This window comes from Ctenopharyngodon idella, chromosome 19, assembly GCF_019924925.1.
Source record: "Ctenopharyngodon idella isolate HZGC_01 chromosome 19, HZGC01, whole genome shotgun sequence".
In the NCBI taxonomy this organism is placed as follows: domain Eukaryota; kingdom Metazoa; phylum Chordata; class Actinopteri; order Cypriniformes; family Xenocyprididae; genus Ctenopharyngodon; species Ctenopharyngodon idella.
In genome coordinates, this window is record NC_067238.1 from 10,689,437 (window position 1) to 10,713,899 (window position 24,463).

The following is a 24,463-nucleotide window of genomic DNA, read 5'->3' on the forward strand; positions in this document are numbered from 1 at the left end:
TATGCTAATTACTACTATTTATTATTTACCCTTTCACACGTAAGTTTAAAATATTCTGGCTGAGCACCCAGCGTGAGTTTTTCAAGGCAACCGTTATTTAGAACATATCGCTTTATTTTTTCCATGGTAGCGTCATTGCTTGTTACGTGACACACCTCAGCCACAATAGCGCTGTATGACTGATGATCTGCTTTTATTTAATTTTTCCTTTTTTATTCAAAATATTCACAAATTTGTTAACTATAGCATGAAATATCTGGTATTCCGATTGTCAAATATGTGCAAGTGAATGTGTTTTGCTGTTTAAACCCCTTTATAATGATCCCTTTAGTTTAGCTACATGCGCGATGGGCGGCGCCATGTTAGTTTGTGCTGCAGTACAGAGAATCGGATCTGTTGGATTTACAACACGCGAATTCATCCACTTCTCCCAAAATACATGAAAGGAAGTGAGCTGGTGAACTGGGAGAAAAATAGAGTGAACTTTAAAGTTACTTAAACAATGTGTATCTTACATGAATAAAATGTGTCGTCTAATTATTATGGAAAGGATTGTTATTGTCGCTTCTATAGACATCAGTATGTATTTTACAAACTCTAAATGTATTGTTTTGTTATTACTTATGCGTATTTAAACACTGCATATTTGTGATATATGAAAAGTGCTGCACGTGTCCGTCTCTGGTTTAGCGCCAGGCCAGCCAAAGCGCGCAAGCACATTTGAATTTGGCAATTGATCACCTGATGCACTGAACGTTCTAATCACACTGGTGTGATCGTACGCTCCAGGGACCAGCCAAGACTGATCACACCGGTGTGATCGTACACATCAAAGGGTTATTACATGTAACTCTTCAAATAGTTACTATAATTTATTCCAGCTTTATTTATACATTGAATACAGTAGCCTACTGGTGCCTATATTTATAGATTTTCCAGCTGCTCTATTAACATTCCTTACATGTAATTACATAGTAAATAACTACCTAATGAAGTTATAACTAGTAAAACTGAAATAAGTGCAATGTATAGTCGAAATACGTCCTAGTTGAATGTGATTGGCTGTTAATTCCACATACGAATTGATTATATAGCTCTGCTGGTAGGCTACTCACTACTAGCGGAATAAGTTGCTTGCTACTATCTAATGATTAAATACTTTTATCTAATGAACTGCCTACTAGTGATGTTAAAAAAATTCTAGTCACTATTGTATTGCTTACTAGAAATTAATTAAAGTCAGTAATACAACAAATCAGTATCATAAAAGCAGATGGTAGTAAGTGTAGAACGATAGTGTTAAAATGGCTTGCCACATTCGGGCACTGCACTAACATGGTCAACACGAGCGTTTCCTTATTTCAGTACGAGCGCTTCTGCAGCGAGTGGAGCTCCAGAGGAAATACCGTCCGTGAAACAGACACGACACTTCTTTTTGACGGATCTGTGCCAGGTACGTCACATAAATCAACCATTTCGTCTGGTTACAAGGGATTTGATAAGGAATAGGCTGTCCTTAATGGAAGTAAGGAGATAAGGGAAAAAACATAAAAATTTGTACGTATGTCGCATTTCATGATAGAAGTTCTGCTAATATAAGGAAATGGACAGTTATTTAATCTTTGCATCGTGTTTGTGACAGACTTTCAGGGGCTTAGATGAGGGTCTCAGAAACATCGCAGTGGAATATTGAACAGACACGACGCGCTAGAATGAGACACGAACAAGTTTCCACATGCAGGTTTCGGCCGTGTTCAGCACAGAGTTGACAGGAGACGCTCGACTTATTAATGTTTATAATGTAATATTTGTAAAATTATTGTGTGATATCTTTTCATTCCGTTTAGAATTTTCTGTTATCGTCAGACCGAAGCAAACTAACACTTTGAACATTCATTTTTTTCTCATTCACATTCACTTTCAAAATTTGTCAAGACCAGTTCTATGTAAAAACCATATACGAGTTTCAGAACTTGTAGTTGACTTTCACTGACTTTGTTGTTTAAAATGAATAGCCAAGTAACACAGATTGTTAAACAACTAGTTGGAATGTCTTGGTGGTTATCACCTGGATCTAACTACCAGGGTCTGGCTAGAAAACCTCCCAGGCCCTGAGGGTAAACAATTAGACCTGATCTTCCTTCTGGATTTAGGGGGGGAATAAAAATGCAAGTTTGTTTTGACCATATTTGGTTTATAGCACATTGATTTAGCCAAACGCTTCATTAAAGTATGTGTTCTTGGTTACATGTGTAATTTTGTCTTCACATTGTAAAACATGTTGTGAGGTAACCTAAAATCTAAATTAACAGGTTTATTCAAGTCGAAACAGTTTGTTTGCTGTGGGGGTTTTCCTGGAAGCTTGTGTGGTAGAAAAATAACAATGTTGCCTTTAATTTTATTTGGTTATCTTCATTCTTAGAATATAACATTTCTCTTTTCCCATTATTTATTTATTTCACCATTTTCTCTTGTTGTTTTCCTCATTTATATGTTGTTGTAGGGAAGAACCTGAAGCTCTGGGACTTTGATCCTAATCAACAATGAGATCATTATTTTGGTTGTTTTATGGCTGGAGATCTGATCCTAGATTCAGCAGGCAGTTTCCAGGTCTTGGAATTGCTCTTCAAGTTCTTTCTTTGATCTTGTAGAACAGAATGAAAGCATGCTCATGCTCAAATTTCAGGATTCACACACAAATCCGCAGCCTGTCAGTCACACATTACCCTCAGTTGAGTTTGCAAAATAAAGTAGCTAACGTAAGATGAGGGAAGATAAGCTGTATCCGTACATAGTGTATGTATTTTTAAAACTAAAATGTTGCAAAATGCAGTAATGATGCAAACATTGCCTTCTAGCTCAAGCTGGAACTAATTGTTCAGCCTAGTTTTGAGTGTGACACAGCTGAGGGACTGTTGCTCCAATGAAGTAAAAGGGGAGTTTTTTTGTTTTGCAATGAGCACTATTGTTCTGCTCTGTGGCTGTGTTCCTGGTATGTTACTGTAGGAAGCTATAGTGAGATGGGTGGGGTGTTATTTTGGAAAAGAACTGTTTGATGCAGCCTTTCCATTTCTGTTCCGTTCCCTCTAAACAGAATTGACATGCACTTTAAACAATGCAATTGACATGCGCTCTAAACATGCTTGGGATGCCCAGTGTGCCTTGTAAACTTCAATTTGGCATTGGCACACAGAAATAAGTGCTGTTGGCCATATAATCACAGAATAATGCAAATATATTCATGAGATCATGTGCGTTGTGATTGCAAGGGTGTGTAGAGTGTTTTCTGTAGATACTAATGTTTGACTGTATCTTTAATGATATGTAAAATAACTTTTTTCAAAAGACACTCCCTTTCTTGTTTTGTTCTTTTTTTCTACTTCTAAGAACTGAACTGTGTAGGGTGTTCTGGATGGTTGCTAGAGCATTGCTAGGGTGTTCTTGGTTGTTGCCAAGATGGTATTGCTATATGGTTGCTAGGGTGTTTCAGTTTGTTGCTAGGGCATTTCAAGGAGCTTGTGAAGGCATTGCTAGGTGGTTGCTAGGCTGTTCTGGGTTGTTGCAAGGGCATTGCTATATGGTATTCTGGGTGGTTACTAGTACATTGCAAGGGTGTTCTTGGGCATTGCTAGGTGGTTGCTAGGGTGTTCTGAGTTGTTTCAATTCAAGGGCATTGCTATGTATTTATTAGGGTAATTTGGGTGGTTACTAAGGGATTGCTAGGGTGTTCTTGTTCGTTGCCAGGGCATTGCTAGTGGCGCTTTTCGGTTTGGCACGGCTCAGCTCGCTTTACTTTCAGTTTACTTTTCCACTGTGCCGCTTTAAAGTGGGTGGGATTATAGACTGATATAGTTGCGTCACCTTTACTGCCGTGGATCCGCTCCTTGGCAACTAACGAGTCTGCACCTCGTCTACTAACCACGATACAGCCATTTTTTTTTCAAGTTGCGCGCGACAGTCGTTTAAACCAAGTCTTTTAAAAAAGTCGCACAAACAAATGATAATGCGGTGGCTGTTACTGACTATTTAAATCTAGCGGGTTTTTGGTGTCTCATGTTTCAAATCCAATGACACTGGTAGTGATGATTCTCTCTGACCAATCAGTGATCTGCAGTGTTTACACGTCACATTTAGTATCGGTACGGCACACTAGGAACCTCAACCGAGGTGGTACTATTTAAGCGAGCCGTACCGTTCTGTACCGAGCCGTCTAATGCAGTGGAAAAATGCCAAAAATTGAGCCGTACCAAACCGTACCATGCAGTGGAAAAGCACCATATGTGAATGTAAGGGTGCTAGGGAGTTGTTGGTTTGTCAGGGCATTGCTATATGATGTTGATCCTGGAGCAACATTCCAATCAACCAATCAGATTTGAAGGATAGGTTTACAGTTTTTGTCAAGTTTAGGCATACAACAAGGGTTAGGGGCTTCTTATTCACCTATCATTTCCCTTTGATTTTAGGAATAAGTTATGGGTAGGGCTAGGCTTAGGGGCAGTGATAGGGTTAGGACTACATTCTTGGACAGGAATGTTGTTCCATGATCAAAAAAAGATGTAGCTTGGAAAAATCACAGCAACAGTTCTGGGTGTCTGTTAAGAGGAAAGTTTAGTACTTTAGATTTGGGGTTTGTTAAATAAAATACAAGGAATGATAGTAGCGGTGCTCCTCTCAGCAGTCTATAAGAGAGTATATGTGCATTTTAGTTAGGGATGCATCAAAATTTCGGCTATCAAACATTTTTGGCCGAAACAGCTATTTTCGGTTACGGGCCAAAATGGCTTTGGAGGCCCGAAATCCGTGACCGAAAAAGCCATTTAATTAGCGCTTCTTCAGTATCTATTTTTGTGCGCACAATGTGGATATAAGCTACAGCAGTTAAGCATGACAGCTAACTATAGAGCTGGGTTGACAATATTAATTTCTCAATTTTAATCGGTAATGGTATGGATTCTTAAATCTAAAATCTTTTAGTCTGTGCTGTTTTCTGTTGATGCGAATGAAAACTTCACTAAATATTTGTTGCATGCCTGCCATCCAATAGTCGCAAAAAGCTTTGTAGTTACTTTTAATGTGAAGCAAAGTCTCAACTCAACTGTTTCAACGGGGGAAAGACGTCAATAAAATAGCTTGTAGGCTGTACAGTGTCACTTAGCCTAACATTACATTTACCTCAAGAAATCTATATTCAATGTACATAAACTCATTAGTATTACATATTAATTATATTTTTACTTGTGATATCTTCATTTTTTAATGTATGTTTGAATAAATCTGTCATGAAAACAAGTTATTACAGTTTATTGTCATTTAAATGATTATATTTTACCAACAAACTGAGTAGAAACAATGCTGTTATTAAAAGGTTGATATAAAAACTGCCTTATGTGCAATTTAAATGTTTGTACAACTCCGTTTTAGCTATTTGAGTGTTGATTATTTAGTACGTTTGATTAAATGATTATTAATTTAATATTTATTTTCAGTTTCCAGTCAAGTGCATTCTGAAGTTTCGGTTTCGGCCTATAATTTTCAGTTCTGTGCATCCCATATTTTAGTGTTTGAATTATTGACATGATAGATTTGTCCAGCTTGTATTCAAATCAGATGAACTGCCATTTGCAGTTGCACTCAATGCATTCATTGCATAAGCTAAATGTGATGCATTTACATTATTTAGCTTATGCAAATAAACAGAACCACATCGGCTGTGTTCATGAAATTTGAAATCATAAGTCTCTGGTATCACTCCATTTAGATTTATTACTCACATTTTCTCAGCTGAAATGGATAAATGATAGCTTATATGGATAGACAGGCAGATAGATAGATATGCCAAAATAATACTTTGTGTATCTTGTCACTCCATAAATAATCTTTCTCCTCTCAAGTCCTCCTCATTAATTTTCTAATTTCTTCCTCCCCTAGTAACAAACTGTGTTAGCCATTGAAAACTAATTACACAACAACTGAATGTGGGAAAGGGTCTCATTATTTAAGAATGTGTTAACATAACCATGACTGAGGTCTGTTAGGAAGTATGTTCATTCTCTGTGTTGCACATTGTGACCTACACTTGGCCGAAGTTTAAAGGACTGGTTTGTTTACTTGTGACCGACTTGCTAGAGCATTTAGTGCGACATTCTTTCTCATGTATGTAGCATATCAAAGGGGTTTGGATTCCAGATGTTTACCCTTTAGGGACTCGTAAATAATTTCCGGATATCTTTCCTTTTCTGTTCCCAGCTAGTTCTGCTGTGCTGTCAGAGCAGCCTTTAAAGTCATCAAATACTTGCCAAATGATTGTGCAAGTTTAGTTAAATGCTGAAGGAAATAAATTCAGCATGTTTGGAGCTTTTTTATGGAACAGATATAAACCACTAACTACCATCCTCTGTGTTTCAGATATGGATCAAAAGCTAAACTCAGTATGAGAAATATACAGTAGCCCATAGCTTTCCTTTGGACATTCACAGACAGAGGACAACGAAGAGAGAGAGAGAGAGAGAGAGACAGCAGCATGGCTGTCTTCAAGCTTGATAATGTTGAAGACCTTTATGAAATTGGAAATGTTTTGGGAAGGTAAAGAGAGATGTAAAACAATTCATTTTTTTCTGCTATATTCTCTTTCCTTACAGAAAATATGACAGTACCATGGTATATACTGCCGTTTAAAAGTTTAGAGTCATTAAATTATTATTATTATTTAGTTAACACTTTTAATTAGCACTGATGCATTAATTTGATCAAAAGTGATAGTAAACACTTTTACATCGCTACAAAACAGTTAAATTTAAAATGCTGTTTTTTTTTAATGTTCTACTTATCAAAGAATCCTAAAAAAACAGCACAACTCATGATTGATAATAATAAATGTTTGTTGAGCAGCAAATCAGCATATTAGAATGATTTCTGAAGGGTCATGTGACACTGAATACTGGAGTAATGGCTGCTGAAAATTCAGACTTGCCATTACAGGAATAAACTCCTTTTTAAAGTATATTACAATTTTAATAATATTACTTTAACAAAATTACTGTTTTATTCTGTTTACTCAAATATAGGTGAGCATAAGAGACTTTCAAAAACATTTAAAAAATCATACAGATCCAAACTTTAGAACGGTAGTGTTTATCATAATATATCCTACAAATAATATTATATAAAAGTGGTTGTAATTGGTTAATTATTACATTAAAATGTAAATAAATTATCCATAATAAATTATTATTAGGCTGAGAAAAAAGTAAAGAATCTAAAATAAATAAACAAATATAAAATAAATAAATATAATTAAAATAATTTACATTGCCATCTATATTAAGTATTTTACTATATTATAATATAAAGCTGGTGCACTAGACATACATTGTACTGTTATGATTATCTGTTTAATAACTATGTAATAGTTTAGTTTAAGTTTAGCTACAACCCTAATCAAACACACCTGAACCAGCTAATCACGTCCTTCTGGTTGTATATAAAGTTTGCAGGGCAGTGTGCCTCCAGGTGCAGGGTTGAAGCCCTTTGGCCTTGTTCTTAACACTTATCTCTGTTCATTCTGTCTATCGCCGTACCAGTGGTCACTTCGGGCAGGTGCGTGAAGCGCGGGAGCGGGCCACTGGCGCTCTGTGGGCAGGGAAGTTCCTGAAGCTGAAGCGAGGTGCAGGAAGCAGGCTGGGCCTGGAGAGAAAGAGTGTGGAGAAGGAGGTGGAGATCCTACAGAGCCTTCAACATCAAAACATCATGGCTCTCAAAGATGTTTTCGAGAGCAGGGCAGAGGTGGTCCTCATCATTGAGCTGTGAGTATATGTATATGTCTGAGGTACACAAAATAAAAATAGAGAAAAGATGGAGGAGGCTTCTCTATATAGAAAACAATAGAAAGTGATATGATAACATAAAGAATTTTTTTTTTTTTTTTACCTCTTTTTATATTGTGAAATTCTTTTCAGGACAGTTAAATAAATTCACCCTCCACCAAAGGTGGATATTTTTATTAAAATAAATAAAATTATTAATAGCATAAATTAAATTACAATTAAACCTAACATTTTTAAATAATACAATAAAATATTTTTTTGCATTGCACCAATGATGATGACCTGTTTGTTTCTGTCTTGTCGGCCTTATCTTTTTTCTTTTCTTTTTTTGTATATAGCATAAAGGGTGGAGAACTCTTTGATTTCATTGCTGAGAAAGAAAACCTCACCGAGACGGAGGCCATTGAGTTTATGAAGCAGATTCTGGAAGGTGTCCACTACATGCACCAAAAGAACATTGGCCATTTTGACCTGAAGGTAGGAAGGAAGCCCAGGTGCATGCAAAACTCTAACTATATAGTCAGAAAAGTGAACCGTTCAACCACATGAACAGTTTCAAATGGCCTTCAAAAGTTAATTTTAACTCAGCAAGCATGTCACTTCCTATAAAGATTTCAACATGGTAATGAGGAAGTAGACTGTGTACCTTTCTCACCCAAACCGTCACCTCTGACCAAAATTAGACACTTCCTGATGAAATATTCACACTTCAAGCACAACAATATTTATCCAGTTATTTTGATTGTGTACATCGTGGGAATGCCTTATATCCACTATATTTATTCAAAATATCTGTAATATTTATTTATATCTGTGTCTATATCAAACTTTACTGAGATTTTCAAAGAACCCACATCAGAATTTAACTGAACTAAAACCTACGTAGAAAAAACTAGGTTAAGGGTTAAATGAATTTCAACACAAGTCAAATTAAACATATATTTTACAATAAAAATCAATAAACGTTCTGTGAATAAGGCTAAAGACAAATTTTGATCTTCCTTTTTGTTCTTCAGCCGGAAAACATCATGTTGTCGGACAAGCACGCTCCCAAGCCAGACATCAAGATCATTGATTTCGGCATGGCTCATCGCTTCATTCAAGGAGAAGAGTATAAAAGTTTAGGTGGAACCCCTCAGTATATAGGTGAGTGGTTCAGTCTGTGTGGTTTTGACTTCAAGCAAATGCGTGCATTTAAAGGCCATAAACCTATGCAAATATGCAAATGCAGACCTGAATGCTTGTCCAATACCACAAGCATGAGATATGCACTACCATTCAAAAGTTTGTGGTCGGTAAGACTTTAATGTTTTTGAATGCTCACCAAGGCTATATTTATTTGATCCAAACGACAGTAATATTGTGAAATATTATTACAATTTCAAATGTTAAATAAATGCTGCTATTAAAGGTAGGGTAGGCAATTTTGGAGAGGCTAGCAATAGCAAGCTAGCTTTGAAAGCATAAGATCCCACGCCTCCTCCAAAAAACATGAACGCGCACACTCAGAGTAGAATCTGCAAAGTGCCATTATGAAATTGAATAAAGTTATCAAACAGTCTGCACAGCATAAGTTATAGCCTAAATTAAATATAGATTAATCCTTATTAAAGCTACAAAAGTTCTTTAGTCAAGAGCAGTGAGTCATTTTCTGTGTTACCTTTGTTCTTTGATTATCTTCAAAGTGGCTGCTGTCACTTTAAGAGCTGCCGTCGCTGCACATGACGCGGATAGGATCTCACACGTGTCCCACTTTCTCACAACTTTTTACTTTCGTTTAAGACGATACTCGTCAAAACTGACATTTTTTTAAGTATTGTGTGTGTTATTGTTATTGTTGGTTAAAGCGCGAAAGAGAACTCGATTCTGGCGCGCTGTCTGTGCGCAAGATACTGGCGCGAGTTTTTCTGTGCGTCGTGTGCGTGCTTGAATGGTTTCAAAGCATTTGAACGCTAGCCAAAGGATGACAGAAAAAACCGGATGCTACGTTAATTGCGTTAAATATTTTTAACGCGTTAAACTGGAAAAACTTAATCGCATGCGTTAACGCGTTAACAGCACTAATATATTATTATTAGGGCTGCACGATTAATCATATTTTAATCACGATAACGATATCTGCTGCTCTCGATTGATTACAGATGATCGTTACGATATTGGCCCGCTCGTTATTTATCCTGAAAACGTGTGTTTTTTATACTTTCTTCCCGGTGTTTTACTTAATCTGTGCAATCTGGCAACTCTGTGTATGTGCTCCCTCTAAATGCGGAAGAAGCGTCGATGATCTAAAGACAAACTGGAGTTTAGCGATCTCCACAACGAGATTCTGCTTCAATGAAAGTGTCATACAGCCAGTCTTTGTTTCTTCATAAGCCACTTGTACTATTTGTGTGACTAAATCTGCCATGATTAAACCTTCAGCGATGAATTTCAACAAATGCAACATGGATCTCCACCTCACTGTTTGCAGAATAAATGCACTTTTGCAACCTATGTGACAATTCAGTCGGGAAAATGAACATAATTTGGAATTATTGGAAATAATATTGAGTTTCACTGTTTTATCTTTTGAAGATAACGTTAAGCTTTTTCTTTATAGCGTTTTTTATGGGAGGAAAACACTTAACGTGTAATTAAATGAATTGCGTTCATATTCTGGGCTCATCTGCTTTGCTGTACATAGTATGGTTTATTAGTATGATGTTTACTGAGTTTGATCTGTTAATATTACTGTCTTAGTACATTAAGCCACGTTAAGCGTTTTTCACGTTAAGCATTTTAGAATGTCCCTAGCCAGGGACAGTTTTATATATCAAAGACCATCATTCTTGCTTTAGGAATTTGCAGGGCAATCTGAATCTGTGGTTTGTCTCATTTGCAAATGAATTGTGTTGCTCTAAAAATCTAATGTGAATACAGATTACAAAGTGCTCAGCAAAACCATGTGTTTTGTATTGATTTACCATCTAACAAAGTTATCATAGTTGGTTAAATGAAGTCGGTGTGCAACCTACAGGCCTTTTGGGTGAAGTGTAGGTTGGTAAAGAACGTGCAAAAATTGCCATAACTACATTGCCATTTTTGATAGAATAATCGTGATTATAACTTTGAGCAAAATAATCGTGATTATCAGTTTAACCATTATCGTGCAGCCCTATATTATATTATATTATATTATATTACATTTAGGCCACTTTAATTATTTATTGCTATCAGGATGTGAATAGACGTTCAACCAGTATAATGAAAAGTGTTTCTGGAAAAAAACTGCCTACCCTACCTTTAATAAAAAGTTCAAAAGAACAGAATTTATTTTAAATAGAGTCTTTCCTGTCAATTTAAAGCATATTTGCTGTAATTGAATGTATTATGTTCTTAAAAAATATAAAATCTTGCTGACCTCAAATATTTGAACAGTATTGTATACTTAATGTTCATATATGGTGGTAAAAAACCTCTGTCAATGAGGGGGTGATAAGAGTTACCTTCAGATGTCTGTGCTGTTAAACCAGTTTTGTTATTTAAGCAGCTAACAATAAATGTGTCAACAGCTGAGTGTGTGTTTTTGTAACTGTTGAAGCTAATAGCATCTGCATTTATATAACTGTGTACAGTATTTTTTTGTTTTGTTTGCACATTTGGTTTGCATCTGCGTGTGTTTGACTCAACACCTGCCTCTGTCTCTGCATGCGGTAGGCTCCTGCCTTTAGCAATACGCACAATTTTTAGTTCTAGCCATCTCCATGGAGACGGTCTAACTTCAGATGGCAGCGCTGCGTCAGTTCAGCTAAAAAAATGAGTGGTCAGGAACAGAAATAACTATTGTGAGATCACAAATGTGATCTCACTGCTGATGTACTGCAGAAATGTCCTTGAGTAATTTAACAGCTCATCAGTTCCGTTAAACACAATGTGTGTGCAGAAAACATACTGAAATATCACACACACACACACACACACACATTCTCTGGTTGGCCTGCTACTCTTATCTGTGCTCTTTTAAATATTGACCTTGACATGCATATATATTGTGTCCGTGTACTCTCAAACGGTGTACTTCAGGAGACTAGAGAGCAATATTATTTTTACAACCAATACAAATAGGGATTATTTTTAATACTGATATGCAGAACAGATTTGAATTTTGGTTTCTGGCAAAATAATAAATAGCCAAATCATTTGATTTGAGCAGTAAAAATATGCATAATTAATATGAATATTAAAAAATAAATGCTAAATAATGTATTCAATAAATAAATTTAATGAAAAATTATTAAATAATTATAATATTTTTACTAGCTGTTGTCAGATATAAATACACTTTATATAGATTTTTAAATATGCATAATTAATATGAATATTAAATTATAAATTATAAACAATTTATTCAATAAATAAATGTAATTAATATATTATTAAATAATAATAATATTTTTACTAGCTGTTGTCAGACATAAATACACTTTATATAAATAGATGTTTTTTTAAATATGCATAATTAGTATGAATATTAAATACAAAATTATAAATAATTTATTCAATAAATAAATGTAATTAATATATTATTAAATAATAATAATAATAATAATAATAATATTTTTACTAGCTGTTGTCAGATATAAATACACTTTATATAAATAGATGTTTTTTAAATATGCATAATTAATGTTAATATTAAATAATACATTATTTATAATTTAGTAGATACATTTAATAAATGAATTATTAATAATTTGACTAGTTTTTGTCTATTATTAAATAAATACTTTTTTTAAAAATGCATTATATTTCCTGTAAATATTGTTGTACCCTTTTGAATAAATGTAAATGTAAGTAGAAGACTGTGAATATTGGTATTGGGCAATGCAAGTATCATTTTTTCCCCACATGAGCCTAAGCAAAAGTAGTATGCTACTTGATATTAAGCTGTCCCCTTTGTTCACAATGACTAGCACTTTACTTATCATGAGGACATCCTTTATGAACAACTAGAGGTTAAGTGTTTTCTAAGCACATGTAGTGATAGGCCGAATTGTGATCTCAATAACTCACCAGTTCCTGAGTCTGCCCTACTTATGGCTGAACCTATCCTCAATGATTAAGTTAACACCACTACTTTGTCATTTAAAAAAACACTTTCATTTGATAGACTAATAGGTTTATCCACACCCAAAAATTAAAATTTTCTCATCATTTACTAATCCTCATGTCATTCTAAACCTTTTGTCTGTTTGTGTGTCCTTTTTTTTTGGGGGGGTTAAACTATTACTTCAAGTCATTTTCAGTCACAAAACAATTAGAGATTAACAGAATACGCCTTCATCTCTGAAAATGCTAACTATGGCAGTCTGTTAGTCTGCTACTTTAAACGTAATGTAAAGTAAAGTGAAGCTTTGTTCATATGAAACTCAGTAGGGAACAGAGCACAATCTGCTGTGGTTCATGTGAGGACATGAACATGTGCTGTTGATCTCAAAGAATGCACTTAATGGTATGAATTTTTTTGAGTTTGACTTCTCAAAAATGCTTGCTTCTGTCTGGCCAAAGCTCTCTCAAACTTATGATTAATGTAATAAAATGAGATTAGTGCACTGTTGCAACTGCAAAATATGCTGAGGGCTTTATGAGAGCCAACAGGAGAGTTGGAAAGTTTTATTTTAACTTTACATTATTTTTTTCCTGACTTAAATCTTTCCTTTTTTTTCAGCTCCTGAGATCATCAACTACGAGCCTCTCGGTACAGCAGCAGATATGTGGTAAGTTTTACCTGGTTAAATTAGTAACAAACACTCAAACGTACATGCAAATATAATGCTAGTGTGCATAAGGGAGTTTTTAGGCATGCTTAGACTTGATTTGCCTTCCGCAGATATCCCTAGGTGCTTGTTTAAGTGTGTGCGTCTGTCTCAGCGTGCATATGTATTTGTACATCATTATATGCAACTAAATATAGATGTTATGTGTGAAACTTTGTCAGAAGGCAAACTATTTTAGTTTTTGTCAAAACGGAGTAGCTATCATCTGCTGTGCCAAAGACAACAACTCATGTCTGGTTAGCATAATAATAATTCCTGAAGCTCAACTGACAAAGCATGGCACGAACAAAGCTGGGGTCATGGGTTCAGTTTCCAAAGAACTGACAAAATCTGAAAAAAAAATTCAAATAGGTCACTTGACATATAAAAGAATATATTAGATAAATAGTGAATTTCTATATCAAAATGTAAATTTTGTGAATTATATTTTATAATTATATATTTATTTTAATAAATATATATTTATTTTATTAATTAAATTATATCTAAAATATTTTTTTATTATTTTTGGAAAATATGTTTAATATTTATAATAAAAGTTAATAGTTATATGAGATATAAATAGTCTTTATATAAACAATTTTAATATTCAATATATTTAAAATAGTTTATAAAATATTTTTATTATGTTACTAATATTTATTTTTTATTTGCATGTCAAATAGCTCAGAATTCTAGCGACTAATCATGTTCTTGTGATGTTTTTCAGGAGTATTGGTGTCATCACCTACATTTTGTAAGTAGTCATTGTTCATCATATGACAACACTCCAGACAGCCAAATCCTTTATGAATCATTCTGCAAAAAGTCTGTTCCAGATATTCACATTTTAACTGGGACATAAATTACCTCTGAAATAACGCCTCCCTTTGACAAGCAATGTGCTTTCTCAAGTTTATAGGTCAGGTCCCGTGGGATGAGATCAGTTATGTCAGAAATGAAGCACACCAGATATGGAGTAGATAACCAACAGAATGCTTGGTAATAGCCTTCGGCTTTAAAGGATTAGTGCACTCCAGAATTAAAATTTCCTGATTCAAATTTACTCACCCCCATGTCATCCAAGATGTTCATGTATTTCTCTTTTTTTCAGTTGAAAAGAAAGTATGGTTTTTGAGGAAAACATTCCAGGATTTTTCTCCATATAGTGGACTTCACCGGGGACCAACAGGTTGAAGGTCCAAATTGCATTTTCATTGGAGCTTCAAAGGGCTCTACACGATCCCAGATGAGGAATAAGGGTCTTATCTAGCGAAACGATAGGTCATTTTCTAAAAAAATATAGTTGACTAAACTTAAAATGTTAAGGCAGCAGGAACACTTACTTTTTTAAGTTGAAAAAATTTTTTGTTACAGTGCTGGATCGGTACTTTCGCCTACGTCACGCGTGACCTTGCCAACGTGATTACGTAATGCGTAGCGCATCGCAGAGCTAGTGTAAGACGAGCATTCGTGGTTAAAATGTGTATATATATATATATATATATATATAAATTTTTTTTAAAGAAAATGATACAGCGTTTCCTTGGTTACCGCTGTAAACAAAGCAGCAATGCGCTTATAAATTGCTACTTTATTCGGAGGTAAGACGAAAATAAAATGCCAGTGTTCCAGTAGCTCCTGAAAATAACAGAAAAATAAATACAGAAAAATACAGTACAGACACTGGAGAAATGTAATGTATTTTTGTACTCATATTTCTGTTATTTTCGGGAGCTACTGGAACAGTGATAAAGATCTCCCAGTCGATCTTTTTCCTTTGCTCACTCGGTTCCTCCCTGTCCGCACCTGTGCACTCGTCATCAGTTGTGTCTGTATGCTGGCTCATTGGCTTGTCTTTTCCACCAGCATCCTTGACGCGCGAATTTAACTGAGTGCATGACCGTGCACTTGCACAGATGCTACCATGTCAAATTTTAACTCACACATTCTCAAAAAATGGTTGCATATGCGACCATATTGGTTGCAGTCTGGAACCCTGCTAGATAAGACCCTTATTCCTCAGCTGGGATAGTGTAAAGCCCTTTGAAGCTGCATTTAAACTGCAATTTGGACCTTCAACCCGTTGGTAGCTGTTGAAGTCCACTATATGAAGAAAAATCCTGAAATGTTTTATTTAAAAACCTTAATTTTTTTCAACTGAAGAAAGAAAGACATGAACATCTTGGATGACATGTGGGTGAGTAAATTATCAGGAAATGAATTCTGGAGTGAATTAATCCTTTAAGCGGGAATAAAGCAGTTGATCTTAAAGATGCTGTGCGTAATTTTTAAATGTTAACATTTTCTCCTCTCCCAGATTATCGTGGAGAGATATGTCAGGAATAATACCTGTAGAAACTATTGTATTTTGATGGAAAACTATAGACCATTTCAAAGACGTAAACAACAAACGAGTTGCACATGACTGGTCTTGAAGTATTCCAGTGGTGCCATTTTTAAATCTCAGATCTGGTAAAACAAGTGCATACTTTTAAGTCTAGCGATAATGGAACATTCAAGGTGTTTACAAAAACAATAGAAAACAATGATGTGGAATTACCGGATCCTTTAAATAAGTAACTTTTCAGTAGGTTAGTTCCGGGCCTGAGGGAGCATCCAACCATACAGCAACATAAACCTAATTTTAATTTTGACATTCTTAAAGGATTAGTTCACTTCTGAATGAAAATTTCCTGATAATTTACTCACCCCCATGTCATCCAAGATGTTCATGTCTTTCTTTCTTCAGTCGAAAAGAATAAGGAAATCCAGGATTTTTCTCCATATAGTTGAGGTTTTTACTCCTATATTTCAGTGGGGTTCAATGGGTTGAAGGTCCAAATTGCAGTTTCAGTGCAGCTTCAAAGGGCACTACACAATCCCAGATGAGGAATAAGGGTCTTATCTAGCAAAGCAATCGGTCATTTTCTAAAAAAAAAAAAAATATATATATATATATATATATATACTTTTTAACCACAAATGCTCATCTTGCATTAGCTCTGCGATGCGCCACGCATTACACAATCACGTTACAAAGGTCATGCGTGACGTAGGCGGAAGTACCGATCCAGTGTCTACAAAGTGGACGTGCAAAGATTAAGCCAAACGATAATATCGGGCGATTTTGAAGTTGGTGGATAAAATTAGATGAAGGTTTTCACCATACCACGGTACTTCTGCCTATGTCATGCGACCTTTCAACGTAATGGGTGGCGCAACGCATGAACATCTTGGATGACATGGGGGTGAGTAAATTATCAGGAAATTTTCACTCAGAATTGAACTAATCCTTTAATGGCGGGATTAAATAAATTATCGCAATCCCACTGTGCATCGAGTGCCTCCTGCTGATCCAGTAGCTCTATTAACATTACATCTTATGCACAGAAGCCATTGGCACATGCCGCTGTGGCAAATCCAGTTGTCATTGGCATGTGCCAGTGGATAGTGGCATTAAACAAATATGTCACTTCCTTAAGCCGAAGAATAGCCATTGAAATGGTCTATATTTGTCATAATAGATTTTTATGAAGGACTTAGAGTATATCTGCAGTGTTTACCCCCTCTCTTGGTTCTCTAGGCAACCAAACATTTGCTCCTAAGTTAAAACTTTTGTTATTCACATATATTTATGCCATCAGTTTGAGTGGCCTGTCACCATTCCAAGGGGAGACAGATGAAGAGACGCTGAGGAACATCGTGGCAATGAATTATGAGTTTGAACCTCACCACTTCAGCCAAACCAGCAACATGGCCAAAGACTTCATCCAGAAACTACTAGTTAAAGACCAGAGGTAACAAGAATTACAGTCATTATATTTGAATCATTGGGACTATCTATCTATCTATGATCTGTTTGTCTGTCTGTCTGTCTTTCATGTTGAGATTTCAAGCTGCTATTTTAATCTTTAACTGTCTAAACCATCTTTTGTGTAATAAATACATTTTAAATATTTTATATAAATATTTTAAATATTTTTATTTGACTTCTGTGCATTTGTATTTAGTGAAAGAATGACAGCAGAAGACTGTCTCTTTCATCCCTGGATTAAGGTGAGATGCATAAGCTTTCCCCTTTCCTCTTTTATATTTTCTGGCATAATTATTTGTCATTTTCTCATAAGGATTATTTCATTAACTGTTTTCCAAATCCATTTCTCTTTTAGCCTCTCAATAGAACTCAAATAGCTAAGAGGAACCGCTCCTCCATCAACATGAAAAACTTTAAGAAGTTCAATGCGAGGAGGAAATGGAAGGTTGGTGTTTGTTTGTTAAACAGCATTGCTGTGGGTTTTGTCAACATGGTCAGAGAAACTCGCTATTGGCTGGAGTGTGTAGACTGTCGTCACCCGCAGACCAACTGTCTTTGCTACCTGCGTTTCTCACTGCATGCTTTGTCTTTCTTGTCTTTCTGTCTCCCTCAGTCAGTCTCTGTCCCTCCTATAGTATTGATGAACTCCAAGTTTTGGATCATTCTTCATATCAGCCTTTAGTTTCTGAATTCAGTGATTTTACATTTATTTAGCAGCCAAGATTTTACATAATGTGAGTCTTTCTTGATGATGCACACTCTTTTTATTTGCTGTGATGCCAATGGTAGCATTTCACTTTTTTTTTTTCATTAAACATATATAAAATAATTTGTAAAGGAATTCATTTAACAACAGTTGTTGTCATGACTAGGGGCTCTTAAGCTCTAAAAAAGCACCATAAAAATGCCTGTAAAAACTGTTGCTTTAAATGTCTTAACTGGTTGCTAACACTGCCTTAGCTGACTCAAATGACTTCTCTGACCTAACAGACCAATGAGTAAAGAGAGACACCTGCTGTTCAGTAGAAACTCTCAGTTATTTTGTTACTCTATCATGATGCCTTTTTGTTGCTCTTTTTCTGTTTGGATTGTGACAAATATTTTGTGGAAATACACTGTAGTATTTATTAACTATGCAAATCTTGTTAATTTTTTCATCTCACACTGTAGATGTCCTTTAACATGGTTTCGGCTTGTAATCGGTTTTGTCAACTGCAGTTACTGTGTAAGGCCCGCGGTCCGGAGCAGCAAGAACTGGTAAGAATCACATGAAAACAGGTTCATATTTCCCCCAAACATACTTTTTAATTTTAGTTAAATAACTAAGCGGGTAAATAAAATAAAACCCATTTTTGTACTTGTAAAAAAACCTTTTTTGTGACATTTTTTAAGAACAGTTAAGCACAGCAAGCCACCAAATCTCATGTCAAGTCACCCTTATACTCTTTTTATTATTTAAAGGAACACTCCACTTTTTTTGAAAATAGGCTCATTTTCCAACTCCCCTAGAATTAAACAGTTGAGTTTTACCGTTTTCGAATCCATTCAGCTGATCTCCGGGTCTGGCGGTACCACTTTTAGCATAGCTTAGCATAGTTCATTGAATCTGATTAGACCGTTAGCATCTCGCTCAAAAATGACCAAAGAGTTTCGATATTTTTCCTATTTAAAACTTGACTCTTCTGTAGTTACATCGTGTACTAAGACCGACGGAAAATGAACAGTTGCGATTTTATAAGCCGATATGGCTAGGAACTATACTCTCATTCCAGCGTAATGATCAAGGAACTTTGCTGCCGTACCATGGGTGCAGCAGGCGCAATGATATTACGCAGCGCCTGTGACCCCCTGCTTGCACAGGGAGTGTGCCTTGCAACCATGGAGACATTTGTGAGAGACGCTGCGTAATATCATTGTGATGTAACTACAGAAGAGTCAAGTTTTAAATAGGAAAAATATCGTAACTCTTTGGTCATTTTTGAGCGAGATGCTAACGGTCTAATCAGATTCAATAAACTATGCTAAGCTATGCTAAAAGTGGTACCGCCAGACCCGGAGATCGGCTGAATAGATTCGAAAACGGTAAAACTCATCTGTTTAACTCTAGGGGAGTTGGAAAATGAGCCTATTTTCAAAAAAAGTGGAGTGTTCCTTTAATATTTATTTTTTACAATGGAAATTGTTTCAAAGCAGCTTTATAGTATTATTACAGGAAAGTAACAGAATCAATGATGTAAACTTCCTCAAATATGAGACATATTCAAATTCTGCTCAAGACAATATTGTCATTATTCAGCTTTTCGCTGTAATGTGTCCCGATGTTTTCATTTTGAGTTGGATTGTAAAATTTTCTTAATAGTGGCTGTCATTTACATTTGCATTAATGTAATAGTCAGTAATGAAATCATACAGTACTGTGCAAAGTCTTAGGCACATTAGTATTTTCATCAAAAAAAAAAAAAACAGGTTTTAAGCCAGTTATTGATATCTTTTGCTGTAGTGTGTCAGTAGGAATATCAGAATAACATTTCCAAACATTCCTTTTGCCATTAAAGGATTAGTTCACTTTCAAATGAAAATTACCCCAAGCTTTACTCACCCTCAAGCCATCCTAGGTGTATATGACTTTCTTCTTTCTGATGAACACAATCGGAGTTATATTAATAAATATTCTGACGCATCCAAGCTTTATAATGGCAGTGAATGGGACCAATGAGTATGAGGCTCAAGAAAGTGCATCCATCCATTATAAACAAACTCTACACGGCTCTGCGTTTATTTCACTTTATAACTTGTTATATATGGACATTTTTCTTACACAAACGCATCGCTTCACTTCAGAAGGCCTTTATTAACCCCCTGAAGCTGTGTGGAGTATGTTTATAATGGATGGATGTGGATGGAAGCACTTTCTTGAGAAAGTCATATACACCTAGGATGGCTTGAGGGTGAGTTAAGCTTGGGGTAATTTTCATTGTAAAATGAACTAATCCTTTAATTGTAATAATCCAGTGAGATTTTTGTATGTTCTTCAAGCGTCTTAGAGACGTTGCCACAGTTCTTCTGGATTTAGTCTGTCTCAGTTTTTTCTGTTGTCAGACTCCTTGTGCATACAAAAATCCCACTTTGTGGATTATTACAATTAATGGCAAAAGGAATGTTTGGAAATGTAAACTGATATTTCCTAGTGACACATTACAGCAAAAGATATAAATAACTGACTTATTTTTGTGAAAATATAAAGACTTTCGCACAGTACTGTACATGAAAATGAAATATAACACAATAATAATATTATTTAAAGATTATTTTTCATTTTCCCGGTGTTTTCCAATCAGAGAGACTGTGAGAGCGATCAGGAGGACACAGGCACAAAACCTGCGTCTCTCTTACGCAGACGTCTTAGTAGCAGTTCATAAATCTCACCGGTAGAGGGAGTCACAACCACAAGCATCTCCCTGTACCGAGGCGGCAGCGCTCATTCAATCTGCAGTACTTTGTAGTGCCAAGATGCCAAGAGGGGGAGACAGAGGCCGCAATCCACAGGATCTCTTCTCTCATTCAAAGGCCTTGAACCTCAGTGTATGCGATTGCCCAACCACCAGCTACACATCCAGTTACAATGGATGACATCATCTGAAAGAAGGATGGGGCCATGGGGTCAATGTGGTTTTCTATACTAATATGCAAGCATGTTCATAGAGTTCTACCTCTGACAGACTGAGTGTGATTCTTTTACCTGAAGTGCTGTTGACAGGAGGGTCAGGTGTCTTGAAGGAGGTTCCTACGACATTAAGTTTACCTTGAACTATTTTTTTTTCTACTTCAGATTTCAGTGGGATTGCAAAGTTACTATAGGGACCATCTATGTAGTTAAGCTATATATACTACTGTTCAAAAGTTTTGGGATTTTTTTTTTTTAATGCTTTTTTTATTCATCAAGGATCGATTAAATTTATCGAAAGTGCATCAAGGATCTTGCAACAATCTTGCCGATCCCAAACTTTTGAACGGTAGTGTGTGTGTGTGTTTATATATATATATATTAGGGGTGTAACGGTACACAAAGCTCACGGTTCGGTACGTACCTCGGTTTTGAAGTCACGGTTCGGTACGGATTCGGTACAGCAGGTGGGGAGAAAACTAAACATAAAATTGCTTTTTTTATTATTATACAATAGTTTACTAAACAAATTGTGTCTCTGTCTTTAAATATATTAAATTAAATTAAAACTAAATGTTTGTTAAGGATAAAAAAAAAATATCTCTGCTAATGCTATAAACTATGTTGGGAGCCCTTAATTGAACATTGGGATACTATAATATTAAAGGTTAACAACAGAGCCCAAACTATTAGCCTAAATTCAGTCGCTATTTATTTTTTAGATATAATAATCAACACTGTAATAACAAATTGTATGCAAACCTGTAAGCTGCACATAAGGCAGTTTTTGCATTAGCTTCAAAATCTAATTATAAAATTTTACTCCAATTCGTTGTTGAAATACGATCATTTATACACAGTAGATGTGATTTTCATGACAGATTTATTTAACATACATTAAATAATCAAGACATCACTAACAGGTTAAGTAAAATATATAGGGTAATACAGTGCATATATTAAGCGAAAGAGTTTTTCTCTGGCGAACTAACAAGCTGTGGACACTGAATGGCTTTTCTGAGGTAAATGCTACATGACATATTGTTTACAAGCTGTTGTGATGTCTTTCCGCCGTTGAAAGACTGAGCGATTACACGAGATATGACTGTTTCAGTAAGTTATACTGTATCTTTTAACATACCTTCAGATGTTCATTCATGTTTATTCTGTAACTAGTATTAAAGAGGAAGAGATGATCGCTTTCACTCTCACTCTGCGCTGCCGTTTGAACTGAGGCGCCTGTACAGAGATCTGTCACGCCACATTAAAGAGCGCCAAAACGGCATTTTCTGTTTGAATTTCGTGGACAGAATTTGAAGGATGACACTTTGTTTCTTATCAAAAGTAACAAAACGCAGAGCTTAATGCGATTATTGGTGGTTAATGGTGGTTAGGCTACAACGCTGTATTCGTCGTGTACTGCTTTCGTCTTATTCACCTGTCTTTGTCCGTTGTCGTAATTCACCGGGAAACGTAATGCATTCGGTACACACGTGCACCATACCGAAAGCCCTGTACCGAAACGGTTCGGTACGAATACGTGTACCGTTACACCCCTAATATATATATATATATATACACACACACACACACACACACACACACACACACACAATAAAGTCACAGCCCCATTTATACCTGGTATTAACATCCATTCAGCAACTTGCAATAGGAGTTCAAAAGAAAGGTCTCTGATTTCATGACTATGTGCATCACTTTCTATGTCAGTGTGTTACTGCATGTTGATAAAGCACAACACGTTTAAAAAAAAGAGCACACAAAATGATGCAGATTACTTGGACTTTAAGCTAACCAGATTTTTTTTTTTTTTTTGATAAAAATTATTACTTATTTAAAAGGGGCGAAATGAATTTTGAATTTTAAACCCTTGTTTAAACACAATGATGGTAGACGATCCTTTTAACGTTTACACTACAAATGCAACATGGTCCCGTGTGTTTCTGACTACCTCTGAATATGGCTTGAGTGAGTGAACCGATCATGAAACCTTTTGCACATCATTTAGTACAGACCACATGTGATTGAATCAACCAAGATGGATCTTAAAACCAGGTGTAAACGAGGTCATAGTTTACTAAAGAAAAACAAACAAACCAAATTATAAGAAAAGACTTTTGGGCTGAGTGCCTTGATCTATTCTAGACCAATACATGTTCTCCTGTCCTGAATTAGACTACCAGTGACCAAACCGTATTCCCTATATTGATACCTTGGTATTGTTCAGATTCAACCAGCTGCCTTTTTTCTCTACATGGCTGAAATATTGCATGAGTGCTGGCGTGTCTGACGCCTTTAATACCTAGTAGGCATCTTCAGTGCGGTCATCTCTGAGCAATGATGGTATTCATTTATGACATGAACAGATATATACAGCTGTTATAAATTGTGTTTGACATGTAAAGCAGTTAACAATTTTACAACTTATTGACTTTACTCAGTGAGTGTGTGATCAACAGAGATTTCGTGTGAAGAGCCACTTTAAATGTACTTGAATTGTGTCATGCGGTGTTGAGCTTTATGAAACGCTGCTTGAATTATTCTAGACACTAATTGTTGCCTTTACTGTCATTCTCAAGAAACTATATTTATATATATAACTAACTAAAAACTATATATATAAGTTAATTGTTGATAGTGCTTAACTAATATTTTTATTTTATATATATATATATATATATATATATATATATACACATTAGTCTTTTTCAAAGGTCTTCCTTGTAGGTTTAAAATCACTGTTCAGTTTGAGAAGTCTTCCATTATCCAGACATTAGCTACAACACTTTACCCTCTTACACTCTTGCCTATAGAACTTGTCATGTGAATATTGCACAAATTGATATTATATACTTGCAAGAATGTTACCGTGTCTTCTGTTATGTAACATTTGCCTGAGTGTTGTAACATCACAGTTTAATGTATCAAATATGTCAACAGACCACTGTTTGTATCAGTAACCTTTATTTTTTGTTATGTTTATTTATGTTTTTAAATGGAGCATGTCAGATTAGTGAGTGTGATTTTTGTTTTCTCTATATCAAATTTTCTTATGCAGTATTTGTGTGTTTCGTTTGCTTGTGAATTTGCAATTGTATAATGATTTGGTGTGTGTTTTTTTTTTTTTTTATATATAATTTGATAATATTGTTTTAGCTATATAAAAAATGTCATTGAGTAATTTGGTGCATGCGTTTTTTTCCTATACAATTTTAATGTATGTCCTGGTTTGTTTTGATACTGCTTTGTGTAAATTAAAAGCAGTTTGTCCTTTAATTTAATGTCTGATTAATTTTGTTTCAGCACAAATCAGGGTTTCCACCATCATGGAAAGCCAGGAAAGATC

General features: G+C 35.4%; 1 protein-coding gene across 3 annotated transcripts; it reads left to right on the forward strand.

Moving 5' to 3' along the window:
* Positions 1-1,306: 1,306 nt before the first annotated feature.
* On the forward strand, positions 1,307-24,393 carry si:dkey-240h12.4 (death-associated protein kinase 2). Of its 3 annotated transcripts, none has more exons than XM_051873130.1 (12): positions 1,307-1,453; positions 6,406-6,582; positions 7,581-7,802; positions 8,162-8,300; positions 8,840-8,969; positions 13,531-13,579; positions 14,349-14,375; positions 17,266-17,418; positions 17,632-17,677; positions 17,791-17,880; positions 18,606-18,692; positions 20,774-24,393. In XM_051873130.1, exons 2-12 carry the CDS (start codon positions 6,521-6,523, stop codon positions 20,852-20,854), a joined length of 1,086 nt encoding a protein of 361 aa, XP_051729090.1. In that variant the 5' UTR covers positions 1,307-1,453; positions 6,406-6,520; the 3' UTR covers positions 20,855-24,393. The 3 variants fall into 3 exon arrangements, with proteins under 3 accessions (XP_051729090.1, XP_051729092.1, XP_051729091.1); XM_051873132.1 differs by lacking the exon at positions 1,307-1,453 and adding an exon at positions 1,506-1,525; XM_051873131.1 differs by lacking the exon at positions 1,307-1,453 and adding an exon at positions 1,535-1,557.
* Positions 24,394-24,463: the final 70 nt, after the last annotated feature.